Source organism: Poecile atricapillus, chromosome 2, assembly GCF_030490865.1.
Source record: "Poecile atricapillus isolate bPoeAtr1 chromosome 2, bPoeAtr1.hap1, whole genome shotgun sequence".
NCBI classification, from domain to species: domain Eukaryota; kingdom Metazoa; phylum Chordata; class Aves; order Passeriformes; family Paridae; genus Poecile; species Poecile atricapillus.
Genome location: NC_081250.1, coordinates 5,786,992 through 5,801,791, shown reverse-complemented (window position 1 = coordinate 5,801,791; position 14,800 = coordinate 5,786,992). Strand labels below are relative to the sequence as shown.

At 49.5% G+C, this 14,800-nt stretch overlaps 1 protein-coding gene across 1 annotated transcript in view; it reads left to right on the top strand.

The window, feature by feature from the left end:
- The first annotated feature begins 3,564 nt into the window (after nucleotides 1-3,564).
- Nucleotides 3,565-14,800, top strand: part of ACVR2B (activin A receptor type 2B) — a 103,954-nt gene continuing 92,718 nt past the window's right edge. The window contains exon 1 of the mRNA XM_058833160.1: nucleotides 3,565-3,996. Within this exon, the coding sequence (XP_058689143.1) occupies nucleotides 3,945-3,996 (52 nt within the window). The 5' untranslated portion in view covers nucleotides 3,565-3,944. The remainder of the gene's footprint in view (nucleotides 3,997-14,800) is intronic.

Here is a 14,800-nt window from a genome sequence, read left to right as displayed (position 1 = left end):
GTGAGCAGATTAAGAAGCAACAAACCCAAACCCTACTTGTGTTTTCCTGAATAAACAGTGATCACCCCTGACCCATCCCTTTGACAGACACATCTTATTTTCTGTTCTGTGTGGCAGTATCCACCTTGCTTTTTCTGTGCCACAGAACCACTTCACAACTACATCTTTCTGGGCTTGTTTTTTCACCCTTTTTGCTCTAAATACAATTTTCTTGAGCCTTTTTCATAGCTTTACTACATTGCCCTTCAGTGCATGTGTTAGCTGTAACTTTTCCCCCCCAAGAGTATCGTGTTTAAAGTCACGACCACTGTCTTCCTGCCAATGTATTCCTCTTAACTTACAGGAAACCTATGAATGAGGTATGATACCATGAATGATACTATTAATCACTTTATTGCAACTGCACCCTGGAATCCCATTCACTGTTGAGACTTTGTTACGCAAGTGCTGTATGTATATAAAAACAGTCTCCAGCTTCAAAGTGCTTACAAGCCTTTGTAAAAGCCTCCTGAAGTTTTCTGTGAACTTGTTACTGTAAGAAGAAGAAGAAGAAGAAAAAAATTACATAGTCTTCTTGGAACAAAATGCTTCTCAAACTTTTAGAAGAATGATTCATGTTTACTCTTATCTCCCTCCAGAGGAAAAAGAAAATGAGTTTAGGAATATTTTCAGCCTTAGTCCCCATCGGATGAATTTGAGGGAGCTGACCTGCGATTCACTGCTGTGCACAGCATCCATCTGTGCCACGTTCCTTTCTCCAGTGACTCAGTGGACCTCACAGACCCACAGTCTTTGGAATGACCCAACTTCAGCATCTCCCCCTTTCTCTTCCACTAAGATTCCTTTGGTGCTCCCTTTAGCCATATTATTTAGTTAAAATAAATCGTGGAGAGTGCTCAATTCCTGTAATCCTGGCAATGGAGAAAACCTTATTAACCCTGAAATGCCCTAAAAATGGTTTCTGCTGATGTGTCCCTTCTGCTCTGGGGACTCTGGACAATGTCATTGAGCCATTGCTCCTGCTGGATCTTGGGGTCAAGGGGCTGTTAGGGTGCAGGGGCTCCAGGACACGAGCAGGGAGCACACATTCCCACTGCCTGGAAGGGGATTGTTTTTTCTACAAGGACATGGTTTATTCTTGGCCCTGTTGGGGGCTGTGCTGCCCTCTCCACTTGGGAAGGCAAGGGGCCAGAGAATTTCTCCAAAACAATGAGATGGCTTTGCCCTGTTCTACCCCACCCTCCACCCCATCCATAGCCCTGCCCTCCACCACTCCCTGACCCCAATCCCCCCCAGCCCTTAAAACCTCCCCTGCCAGCCCCCTCTGCCATCCCCTGCCCCTGTTTGCACTCCTCCAATTCCTGCTCCTAATGCCCCCAGTCATTCCCAGTCCCTAAATCTTCTGCCCTGTCACTCCCTGCCCCTAAACCTGCCCCCTGCAGCCTCCTGCCCCTAGACCTGACCACAGTCCCCTGTCCCTATCCACACACCCCCTCTGCCACCCCCTGGCCTGATCCACTTCCCTAACCCTAACCCCCTATGCCCTCCACCATTCCCTGCCCTATTTGCACATCCCACAACCCCTGCCCCTAAACCCCCTAAGCCATCCCTGCCCCATAACCTGCCCCATTCACACACACACCTTCCACCACCCTCTTCCCCCAAACCTTCCTCTCTAGACACTGCCCCTAAAACTGCCTCCCTACCCCTAAACCTCCTTTCCTTTCCTCCATGCCCCTAAATCTCCCCCCTTCTCCTAAACCTTCCCCCTGCAGCCCCTTGCCCAAAACCTGCTTCTATCCACACTGCCAAGTTCTATCTCTAAATCTCCCCCTTCCCCTCAAGCTTCCCCCAGCAGCACCCTGTCCCCAAACCTGCCCCTATCCACACATATCCTCCACCTTGCCCTGTCCCTAAATCTTTTGCTCCCAAGCCCTCTGCCCCTAAATTTCTCCTGCCAGCCTGTTCCACTATCCCCTGCCCTATTTGCATTTCCCCCACCCTCTGCCCCATAGTCTCTTCCTGCCACCCCTATGCCCCTAAAACCTGCACCCGTCCAAACACACAATCTCTGCCACCTTCTGGCCCTAAATCTCCCCCTCCAGCCCCGGCCCCTAAAACTGCTGCCATGCACACATCCCCTCAGCCACCTTCTGCCCCTAAACCTCCACCTCCCCACAACCTTCTGTTCCTAAACCTGCCCCTATCCACAGACACCCTCCACACACTTTTCTCCTAAACCTCTCCTTCCAGCTCCTGCCCTTAAACCCTCTCCCAAACCTCCCCCCAGCAGTGCCCTGCCCCTACCAACACAGACTCACCCTTCTACCCCTAAATCTGCCCCTTCCCACACACCCCCCTCTGCCTCCTTATGCCCTTAAATCTGTACTCCTACCCTCTGCCCCTAAATCTCTCCTCCGCAGCCCCCTGAACCTGAACCTGCCCACGTCCACACTCATCTCCTCTGCTCCTAAATCTCTCCTCCGCAGCCCCCTGAACCTGCCCATGTCCGCACACCCCTCCGCAGCCCCCGGACCCTGAACCAGCCCCTGCCCATGTCCATACACCCCTCCGCAGCCCCCTGCCCATGTCCGCACACCCCTCCGGAGCCCCCTGCCCCTGTCCGCACACCCCTCCGGAGCCCCCTGCCCATGTCCGCACACCCCTCCGGAGCCCCATGCCCATGTCCGCACACCCCTCCGCAGCCCCCTGCCCCTCTCCGCCCGCCCCCGGGGCCTCCCCGCGGGGCGCGGCCGTGACGGGCAGCGCCGCTCCCCACTCAGCGCCCGCGGAGCCCCCGCGCCGCACCGCCCCCTCCAGCCCCTTTGTATCCAACATCCGGGTTTCCCCGCTGGCTCCGCGCTGGCTTCTCCCTTTTTTTTTTTAGAAGCCATTTTGGACGCGGTTCAGTTTTTTTTTTTTATTTATTATTAAAAGAAAACCCCAAAACAACAACAACAACAACAACACCCCAAGCCCCATCAAACCTCCCTTTCCCTTCCCCCTCCACGCTGTGCTTTATTTTATTCTCCCGCCTCCCCATCCCGCACATGGCACCTCCCGCCGCGCCCCCGCGCCCGCCGCCCCGCTCAGCCCCGCGATGCCGCGGCCCCCCGCCGCCTCCTCCTCCTCTTCCTCCTCCTCCTCCTCCGGACCCCGCGGCCGCCCCGCGCCCCCTCCGCCGGCCCTTGCCTGCCGCTCCGCAGCCTCCCGGGATGCGGGGTCCGTAAAAACCGCGCGCGGCCCCGCTCCTGCCGCCGCCGCCCCGCTCGCTGCCGGCGCGGGGAGCGCGCGTGGGTTGCGCGGGGATGAGGAGGAGGAGGAGGAGGAGGAGGAGGAAGAGGAAGAGGAGGAGGAGGAGGAAGGGGGGATGCGCGTGTGTGTGCGGGGGAACGCGGGGAGCGCGCGCGGCTGCGCGGGCATTGCGCGGGAAGCGCGCGGGGGGGGCGGGGGCGGGGGCGTGTGTGCGCTCGCCCCTCGCTGCTGGGGGAGCCGGAGGGGCTGGGTTGGGAGGAGGAGGAGGAGGGGGAAGGGGAAGAGGAGGAGGAGGAGGAGGAGGAGGGGGAGTCGGTGTGTGGTGCACGCCGCGCTCCCAGCACAAAAGCCCAGGGAAAGAAACTCTTGGAAAGCTGGGAGCGAACGGTGCGGCCGGGCAGGAGCAGGTCGAACCGTCCGGGTCCGTTCGTCTCCACTGGATAAATTTTGCAACTGCGAAGGAATTAAATCCGATTTTCTTCTTGTTGTTGTTTTTTTTTTTTCTTTCTTTCTTTTTCCCACCCCCTACCCCCAGGATTTTTTTCTTCTTTTTTTCTTTTTGAGAGCGAGAGGGAAGGGAGAGCCGCGCTTCTCCCCCCCTCTTTTCACACGCTCGATCTTTTTATTTTTATTTTTGTTTCCCTTGGGGTAGAGGTGCACACGAGGAAAAAAAAAAAAAATAAAGGACTATGTTTGCTTCGTGGCTGACTTTCGCCGTGCTCTGGGGAACTTTCTGTGCAGGTAAGAGCCTTTCGGCGTGTTTACCTCCCGCTCGGGCTCTCGGTCGCGTCTCCAAATGCAGAATTGAATGGGCCGTGCGGTTATTTGCAGCCACCCTCCAGCACCCTCCGAAGCAGAGCACAGCACCCGAGCTGGGGAATCACCCCACCGTTGCATCGGCTTCATTGCCAATATTATTATTATTATTATTATTATTGTTATTGTTATTTTATTTTCACTCCCTCGCCCTCCCTCTCTGTTTTCTCCTTGCTCGCAGGACGAGCCTTCCCGTGCTGCTTTTTGTTCCCTCCAGGCAGCCTGTGGGAATTCATGGCAATGTAAACACGGCGCGATCTCGAGGAAACTTTGATAAAATGGGCATTCACTTCTGGGCGGGGGCGTGAGGGAGAAGCCGAGGAGGTTGCGGCGGGGGGACAAGTTGGGAGCGGCGGGAGCAGAGCTGGGGTCGCTCCGGAATGGAGCGGGGTCTCTCAGGTAGTGGCCATGTGAGCGCTCCGCTCCTGCCGGGCTGCGGTTGTGTAACTCGGGGGGGGATGCGGGGGACCCCCCCCTCCGCCCCGAAGGGACCCCCCGGTTCCCCACAGCCCCCCGGGACCCCGCGGTCCCGTAGGGGTTAGCACGGAACGAGCCTATTGGGGCTGGTTGGCTCCGCGGGGAGCCGGGAGAAAGTTGGGAGAAAGGGGGTGTGTGCGTCGGGGGGTGCCTGGGGAGCATCCCTCCGGAGGAGGCTTCTGCGGCAGAGGAGGGTGTTTGTTTTGTATCTTCTTCATCCCGTTTATTTTGCGGACATGGGCTGGCCCCCAAACTTCATCTCCAACCTGCGGGGTGCGCGTCGTGCCGAAGGACGCGGGTGGAAGTTCGCTCAAAGCCCGGGCACAGCCGGGGGAGTTGGAGGGGGCACCCGGGCAGCACTTGGGGAGGCGGGGAGGGGTCTCCATGGGGTGCCCCATCCCGCAGCCCTCGGGGGGGCGGGAGGGGTCAGACCCGCTCTGCTGCCCCCAGCAGTGGAAACGCGGGCACGCTGGAAATCCCCGCGCTCCCCACTTTCCCTCCTTGTTTTAATTATTGTTTACATTATTATCATTATTTTCCCTATTATTATTATTATTATTTATTATCGCTGCATTTTCCTCAGAAGAAGTCGGTGCTGCAGCAATTTTGCCTCCTCCCCCCTTCTCGCCTGGTCAGCACGACCCCTGCGGGGCTGAGCCCGCAGCCCCCCGCCCCGGCTCTGGGCAGTGACTTGTTAGGTTCCCTCAGCTCCCGGCCGGGGGCTGGGGGCCCTGGGAGGGCCGAGGGGATCCTGTTCGTGCCCGGGGGTTCCCGGGGGCAGGCTGCGGGAGGCAGCGATGCTGCAGCCGTGCCCGCTCGGCGATGGACAGCCGGGGGAGTTCCCGGCGGCTTTGCCATCACCCGGGGCACGGGTGGGGGCCCGGGGGTTTCCCCGCGTGTGCGTGGCCGTGTCCCCCGGCCCGGGGAAGGCGCTGCCCGGCGGGGCCGCGGAGCGGAGCGGGGGGCGCGGAGCCGGCCCCGGGGCGCTCCTGCAGCCGGGCTTCCTTTGTTCCGAGTGCCCATTAAATATGCGCTGCCACCGCCTGCCTCTGCCATTACCGGCGGTGCCAGCGCTTCGTTATTTTTTAAGTCACACCGAAAGTGCGTGCGAGTGGCAATAAAAAGGGAGCAGACAATAAAAAAAAAAAAATAAAAATTTAAAAAAAAATTAATGTCTTAGTGAGCGAAGCCAGCTCGCGCTTTTTTATCTGATGGCTGGGACACTTGTACGCAGCTTTGTTTCCATGTGTTGGGAAGGGGGTTGTGCGGGTTTGTATTTACATAGCAGTGCTGAGGAGAGCAGGTATTTTGGAAGGAGCAGGCGGGGGGGGGTGGAAGGGGGGTAGTGTGTGTGCCAGCAGCATTCCTGGTGCTCGGCGTTGCTATCATCACAACAGCTCTCCTGGCTGGAAAATTCTATTATGTGCATAAAGGAGATTTATGGTCAATGTATTTTCTTTCCATATATCTTGGAATCCTTTTATCTCGGGTGATTCAATAAAAGAGATGGCTTCCGGATTTTTTTGGTTTTGTTTTGGGTATGGCGTTATGGTTTTTGTTAGGTTTGGTTTTGGTATTTAACCTGATCCTATGGCTCTGTGCACAGAGTGACTGAAATCTAAGTTGGAGGAAAAAAAGCGATTGCTTTTTAAAAAAAAAAAAAAGCACCCTGAAATCTTCTTAAATGTATCATGTTATGAAAAAGATAATCTGACAGGGCATACCTATGCTGAATTTTTTCTCCCCTTCTGAAAATACAATAGAGAAATCCCAGAAAATGAATATAATTCTGTTTATTTGGAAAGGTCCTTTTGAATCACTAAATCAGTGCACTAGCCATTCTGTAAATCCCTCCCTCTCTTTTAAAGCCTTTCTTGTGATATTTATGAGTATTTATCAACGTGATCTTCATTGTCCAGTTTTCCCTAAAGCTGTTCAGTAAAAAAAAAAAAAAAAAAGAAAAAAAAAAAAAAAGAGGAAAACAAGCTGAGATACCCAAAGTTGGAATGTGTTGCTGGGATTCAGAGCACCGGGCTTTGCTCAAAGTATGTCTTTTGTGTGTGTACATGTTAGGGCTCTGTGAAAGTGGTGGGCTTTTCGAAAATCGCTTGACCTCCATTGTTGATGCTTCTCATCTCTACCTTGGCTGGCTGTAACAAAGCAAGCACGGGCTGCTGTTCTTTAGAAAAAATAAATAAAAAAAAAATCTGTTATGCTTCATTTTTTTGGAATACTGAGGATTCATTGAGGAAAACATTATGCTTATTTTTAGCCCTTTGTTTGCAAATTCTCTGCAGCCCAAATGTTCAGAAATCATGTTTTAATCGATGAGCTTCAGAAAATACAGAAGGTGTAAAAGGATTTTTGTTGCAGAATGCATTGTTAACATGTTTTCCAAGCCATTACATTACTTTTATTTCAGTACAAGTTTAAGTAATGCCATGCAGCAATGAACTGTGCTGCAAATGGATATGGTCTCCTCTTTCACTGTCTTGTATTTATCCTCTTGTGCTTGAGAAAGGGAATAAAACTGGCTTCATTAGCTTGCTAATTAAACACAATGAAGTGCGTGGCCCAAGGTTAATGGCAATGGCCTTTAAAAACACAAAACTCTTGAACAGGTGTTTAGGATATATATTTTTTTAATCTGCTATCAAATCTGGATAATTATACCACTGAGATAACCACTGTCAGAGTTCTGTGGAGAAGAAAATGCTGTGTTCGAGATGCCAGTGATCAGTGTATTATTTTTAGTGGCATTATTTATAAACACCTCTCAGGTCCTGCACGACCTGTGGTTTAGCTCCCCCCTTCTCCTCCCCTCTCCATTTCGAGGCATCTCCTGCATCTTCCCTTTGCTTCCTGTGGACCAAGCAGCATTAAAAATCCCATATCCCTGGGCCAGAGTGAGGGTCTACCCTGGGCCTGGGGAGTTAGCTGAAGTATTTACACGCTGTAATTTCTGCCATTGCTGGTGCCTTTGAGCAGCCCGTGCAGGCTGTGAGGCTCCTGCTCGCTGGATGCGATGGGAAGAAGCAGCCAATTAAAGCGGAGGGCTCGCACGCCCCGCGTTCGAGCTGTCACCAGCCTCCTGTCCACTCTGCTCTCCATCAGCTAAAACACGCTTGTCAGGTTTTTTTGTGCTCCATGTGACGCAACAGTTGTGGACCTCCCCTGCTGACACTGAATAGATGGTAGAGAAGAAAGAAACAGGCCAGCCTCACTGTTTTTTCCTTCCCCCCCCCTCCTTTTTTTTTTCTTTTCTGTTTTGTTGTTGTTTTTGTTCTCCTCTCTCCCTCCCACCATTTTCCTGCTTCCCCATGCACACAGTCCTTGCTTTGCAGATCAGCCTAGGAGGGTTCCCTGGCTTCCCCAGTTCTGGGCAGCAGCACCAGTGCACAGGTTGAGCTGGAAAAGGGCACCTTTTGAAATGTTGGTAATGGGATGATGGGACCAGCCCGGGAATCCTGCTGCTGTGCTTTCCATCGTGCCTGTCTGTGGGGTGGGTCCTCATGCAGAAGTGCTGCAGGTGTAAAAGGAACCAAAGCAGGCTTATCTTTATTTATCAAGGGTGAAGAGGCTGGGTGGCAGAGATTTTTTGAGGCTGGGCACCTGGCAGCGGTGTGTTTGTGTGCTCTGCCCAAAGGCAAAGTTGCCTGTTCCTAGAAAGCCACAACACCTTTAAAATAAAATAAATAGAAGTCAAGTTTACTCCATGTTTGGGACCTTGTAGCAGAAGGTGTTTTGGCTGTCATGTTCCAGGACCTGCTTTTAGAAACATTTCTAAAATTTAGTGTTAAAAGTAGTTGACCTTGTGGTGCTGCACTAGAACAGTCAGAATTAAACTGGATTTTAGGAGCAGGGGATCTTTCAAGCTCCCATGAAATGTAGCACCTTTCTATCAAGCACTCCCAGGACAGTGGTCTGAAAGCTGCAAAAGCGACTTGTTAGTCCCGTGCTTCTGGCTCTGCAGGGCCCAGGCAAGGAAAGACCCTGATGCTCTGATGTCTCCTTATGGTGCCCGCCAGCCCTGGCCTGGAAATCTGTGTGTCCAGCCCTGTCAGCCGGCACTGGAGAGGTGTGGCTGTAATTTGGGAAGGGTGCAGGTAGGGGAGACAATCTGCCGAGCTGTGATCAGGACCCATGTGAAAGCCCTGATGGGGCATTGCCCTCAGGCAGCTGGAGAACTGCTTGTGCACTGAGCAAGCCTGGCGAAGGCAGCGTGGGGAGTCAGGCTTGGTCGGTGCCCCCTGCAGAGCTGGCATTCCCGTGCTGCTGGGCTGGAGGAGCCGTGGCACCAGGGCAGGGGCTGAGGTTCCCAGGTGCCCGGTGGGCAGTGGGGTGTGCGTGAGGCGCTGAGCCTTGGCACAGCCCGGGCTCCAGCGCGCTCCCAGCAACAAAACCTTGTGGGAACTTGGGAAATGGGAACCGCAGAGTGCAATCTCTGCTTTAAAGAGGTGTTGTCTTTCTCTTTTATCCCTCCTTGGCCTTTGATTTTAAAACTAGCAGGGGAGTGTGATTTTCCTGCCTGGCCAATAGCACTGCCTGTATCTGAATTATTCAGTGTAGCACTTGGCATTCTGCACCCTGTTCCCACTTAAGCTCTTTTTCGCCTGTTCCTTCATGTGGAGATTTTCACATCAGTGAAATTGGATGTGTTTAAGAGAGGTGTTTGTGGCCAAAGTATTCACCAGTATAAACTCTTCTCTTCCCATTCCCTTTCCCCTCCATTAACCATTGAGGATCAACTAATGTCTAATCTCTTCTCTTCATTATTACTTCATTCTGAAATAACTTTGTATCTCATTAGTCATTTGTTCCTTTAAGGTATATTATAAAAATATACATCACTTTCCCCCAGTTGTCTTTGTAAGGCTTCTTGGAGCCACTGAAGTCAGAGGGGCGAAGAAGTAAATTAAAGATGAAACACTCTGCCTATGTTCTGCAGATCCAGCACATTTTATGCTTAGATTTGAATATAACTGTTGGTCTTTTTAACCAATTTCATATTCTTTTCTCTCTGTCATCTTCCTTCTTTACTATGGTACAGCTTCAATTCAAACTAAAAGTTAAGAGCAGCAATTGTCAGTGTACACAGTAAAATAATAATATGCTTCCCTCCAGCACACAAGTGCCTCTTATTTTGCCAGTATTTGAGTCTTTTACTCTGATTAGGTTATTGCATGTGGCATTGGTCCATCATGCTACTTAAGAAAAAAAATCTGTTGCTGGTGTCTAGGTGCCTCAGAAGAACACAGCTCCTCTTTTTGCAAAGTGCTGTTTGTGTAGAGAGAAGATTCCTCCCCCAAAAACCCTGACCAGAGGGGCCAAGAGGGAGGAAATTCTGTCTGCAGGTGCTCCCTGCTGCATCAGGAAGTGGCTCAGCCAAGGTCACACCAATATTTTGTACCTGTACTGGAAGAATAATCTGAATGAATAAATGTTTCTGTATGGGGTAAAATCGGGCTTCAACCTGAATGTGCTCTGTCCACCTTATGTGATTTCTGAATTTCTTTTCTTCTGATGACTGTGTTGGAGATGGTTGGTGTATTTTTAGTCTTGGAAAGATCCTTTTCTCTTCAGCTGAGCTGCCTGCAAGCAGGGACCAGCTCATGCATACAGGTGTGCAGAAAGAAATGCAGAGGAAGGAGCAGCTTGTGCCTGGCTGGAGGAAGATGTGAATGACCTGTTCCTCATCAATAATTCCGCAATTTCTACCTTGGTGTGTCATTTCACCACAGATTCGGTTTCGGACTTTGGGGGAGCTCTGCTCAGAGGATTGCACAGGCCTGGCTGCAGAGCAAGAGGCAGCCTGGGCCTGGAGCACACTTTTTTTTGCCTTCATGATGGGTTTGGGGTGTATTGAGGAGCTGAAATAAACCTTTGCAAATGTTTTATAGAAGTGAAACTTGTATCTCTGGATGTTTAACCTGGGAACATATCATAAATTTATCAGTTATTCCCTGGTGGGAGTGACTTCTCTGAGATCTTGGAAGTCAGTGGCAGGGCAAGGGCAGGATGCCCCCCATCCTCTTGGGTCTGTAGTTGGTGCTCTGACTGCTGCATTAGCCTTTTTTGTGTATCTGGGATTAAATTTGCGTGGAAAAATAGAATGTTCTGGTAATTTTATTAAACCAGAGGTATAATTTTGGGGTTTTTTTTCTCCTGTCTCAGTCTCATAGTAATGTATAGTGTACAAGTGCCTCCTCTTTAAATACAGAGAATAAAGCACATGCATGAAAAGATGCAGTGCTTTACAATCTGAACTCCATTAATTTTCACTGAAGTGGATACTCATGCAAATTTAAATGTGGATTTTGAACTGGACTCTTTATGTCTAATAAGTACCTTTGTGTGACAAAGGGAGAAGAAAAAGGTGAGCAGAGGGAGCAGAAGGGGCGAGTTAATCCTCCTCCAGTAAAGCTGGAAATGGAATGTATTGCTGTCAGTTTTGTAGAGAAATAAACAAAACCTGTGGGAAATGAGTGTGTGTCTGGCACTTTCTGAACCAACCCCAAATCCCAGACCTGTGCTGAATGAGTCCCAAACCACAGCAGCAAAGGCTGTCATTTTAAAAATTCCATAGTAGCTGGCACCGTAGGGTCTTAGGTGCTGTGACTTCCTCTGCCTTTTCTTTTCAATTATTTATTTGTCTTATTTAAAGCTTTTTCCCATTATAGAACTTGTTTTCTTAATGGTAGCAGAACTTTAAATTTTCTGTGTGGTGCCAGTAGTGCTAATGTAATGCTTCTTCCTAATTTACTTCTCTGAGGTGTGAGATGATAAGCCTTTGAGTGGATGAGAGAGATAAAGTTAGCTCCATTTGTGCCTGATCTATCAAATGGTCAATCTAGGTCGCTAACTGTTCTTTTCTTCGACATTTAGCTATTTAAAAATGCCTTGTGTAATGGGTGCAACTTCTAAAATTTGGCTTTTAGGAATATTTTGCTTATACATAATTTACCTCTGCTGACTGCTTTGAATTTCTGGGGAGGGAGGAATGCAACCAGAGGTCTGAAGTGAAGAAACGTTTAATCAAAACTCATCTCCTTTTTGTGACTTTTAAAAAGTATTTCAGAAAATGAGAATATTGCAGGGTTTTCAAGCCCATTTAATGCTGTTCTTATGTTTTGCAGTCTCTGGATTGCTGCTGAGGGTTGGTGGCTGTTGCTTCAGTTTGGCAGAGCTGCTTGCAAACTCCCCCCTCCAGTTGCTCTGCTTGCTACTGATACTTTCTTCTCCTGGGAAAAGAGGGCATTTGAGCTTTGCACAGTTGATGTCCAGGCCTTTCTCTGAGGCAGCAAGCTGAGCTTTACAATAGGAAAGTTGTGAGGAGGTTGTGGCACTGGTCTTGGAAGAGCCAGTGAGCTTTGTAGGCGCTCAAATGTGAGAAGGCAAAGGGTTTTCTTCAGACCTGAGCATTGCCACATGGATTTGCAGGAGTCCCTGGACTCAGCAGAGGGAAACTGCAGTTGGCTTGGGATGCAGCTGCTCAGCAAAGTACAGATCTGTGGTTATCCTGGTGGGAGCCTTGTCCTCATTCTTGGGACAACCAAGCCATGGCAGTGCGACCTTCAGGCTCCCAGCTCTCTTCTTTCTCCAAGTCTTTATGTTTTGGGGTTTCCCCCCCTCATTATGGCAACTGGAACAGTGGGATTTGTATGGCCACTTTAGTTCCTGAGGGTAATTAATGGGTTAAGAATGCTAATTCCCCTGTATATTTGCAGGCTGAGAAATTCAGTTGTCCTTGGGTTTTTGTGGCGAGAGTATCCAGTTACAGCCCGGCAGCAGCTATTGGGCAGCTCTTGGGTGCACTAAAGTTTGAACTCATAATCCTTTGCTTTCACATGCACCCACAGATTATCTGGCACTTTTAGCTTTATAGGAAAGTTTCTATTAAAGTTTCTTACACCTGGGGTAAGGCATTTTCCCAAATATTGCAATTGTGCAGCAAAACACTCGCCTGGTTGGCTCCTAAAAAGCGAGGTTTTGTGGTGGGCAAATGGCACCAGTGCTGACACACCTGGAACAGTTCCCTGCTGTGAAATTCCTTTTTATGGAAGGAGCCTGGGATGCAGATAAAGCCTGGCACAACCTGAGGCAGGGTGGTGTTTTATGATGCTTGGTGCTGCCATAATGGGATGTTGGCTCTGGCTGCTACCAGGTGTGGTGTGGAATTGAGTGCCCGGGTCTGGTGAGAATTCTGGAGCTGTGGCATCACCATCTCTGCATGAAACCTCAGGTGGGGATGCTGTCATGGGGTGTGCCCTGCCATTGAGCTGTCTTATCCATGCTCCTGGGCTTCCTTTGGAATATTTCAAAGACAAATAATTAAAAAAACAAAAAAAAAAACAAACAAAAAAAAAAACAAGCACAAAAACCCAAACCAAAACACAAAACCCATTTTCCTTCCCCCAAGAAAGCAAACCTCAGAAAAAGCTGAAAAAGTCCCCCCAACAACCCCAAACTCATGGAGATGAATCTTTTGATGTGATTGCTGTTGTTTACTGCCATAGGCTCTTCCTCAGGCTCCTGGAGCATCTTTGTAAAGTGAAATCATGAATCTGGGCCCTGTGGAAGGGCTCAGTAACAGCAAGAAATTCCTGTGTGGGTTTTAATAATCTTTTACAGTGTTTGCAACAACACAGTGGCCCTCCAGTCCCAATTTCCAGGCTCCTTTGGGTATGTGATGAAGACCAGCAATGCCTGATGGAGCCCTCTGATGAGCACACTTGCTGTCCCTGGGCATTTCCTCTCGTGGGTACAGCTTGGTGGCACAAAGCTCATTCAGCCTGAATTTTGCTGGATGCAAAAAAGAAGAAAAGGAAAGGAAAAAAAAGCCCCACCCACTGAATGTGCTGTCCCCAGGGCTGGTCTCCTGATGCCCTGACACTGCCTGTTCACATTGGCCAGAGATTGGCTGCATGTGTCCATTCCTGGAGGGTATTTTTACATTTATACTGTGCCTTAGATAACGATGGAAGTCTTTTACAGCTAATTTTTATTGCTGGAGAAAAGTTTCCTCTAGAATACACAGTTTCTGTTATCATCTAATGGGACAGAGTGTTGCTAAAAGCAAACATGAGAAACGTTTTGGTTTTTTTTTTTTTTTTCCTTAATTGGTAATAGAATTTCCTCTCCCATGCAATCGTGTAGGGATCGACTATTTATTATGTAGCAGCTGAAAGAAGCCCTCCAAGGTAACTGTGAGCCTCAGAGGTAAACGAGATGCAAGAATATCTGTCTGGGTAACTGTGTCTGTGGGCTCCTTCTCAATGAATCCCTGATGAAAGAAGAGACCCTGAGCAAGGGACGTGTCCTCCTCCTGCACCCCAGAGTCGCCCTGTTGATGTTCCCGACGCTTTTTGTACATGGAAATGATTTCAAACGAGCTAACATGCACATCTTTGAAGTGTGGTGCAACAAAGTAAAGTTGGCTAAAAATAGGTCTTATTATGAAAGACAGGCAAAAATTGGGAGGGGGGGGAGCTGAGAGTCATTTTTCAGGCATTGTTGATAGAATTTCAGGGTCCTGAGAAGGGAAGATGAATGTCTTTCTGTTATAGTAACAGCTGCTCTCTGTCCATCGGGATGTAGTGTTTGCCGATCCAACTCATAATAATTAAACAAAAGAGTTATTTCATAGCAGCCTTGGTGGAGGATTTATGTTGGAGTTTTATCTTTTTCAATTTATACTTTTCTTCATCTGATTAAGAAAAATATGAAGTTAACCTTTCACCTGGACTGAGGCTCACCCCTCGTCAGATCCTTTACAACTGAGGGGAAGCTGTCTGGTGACTGGGCCATTCAGAGCTATATTAACTAAACAAACTAACAAAAAAAGTCATTTAGCTTCTCTAATGCACTTGTTCTTTGTGATCTTTCCAGGGGTTTGGTGTCCTGAATGCGTGATTCAGGTGAAGTCTCAGATGCAAAGTGTAGCAGCATTTTGGGAATGGATCTGGGTTTTGGGAATGGCTCCACTTTGTGGGACTTTATTCTGATGCAGAAATAACTCTGCAAAACCCCTTGGTGTGTGTCAGTCTTGGGGGCAGAGAGGTCCAGAGCGAGGCAAAGCTTCCTTACTGGGTACCTTCTCATGTACTCAGCCACAGCTTTTAACACAATTTGGGGTTACAGCCTCCTCATTGCAGAACTCTCTCACCTTGTTCTGTCACCTCCCCCTGCCCCCGTGGAGACTTTCCAGAAGATTCCACCTGCAAATGTCTGGTTTGTCACTTCTTTTCATCAC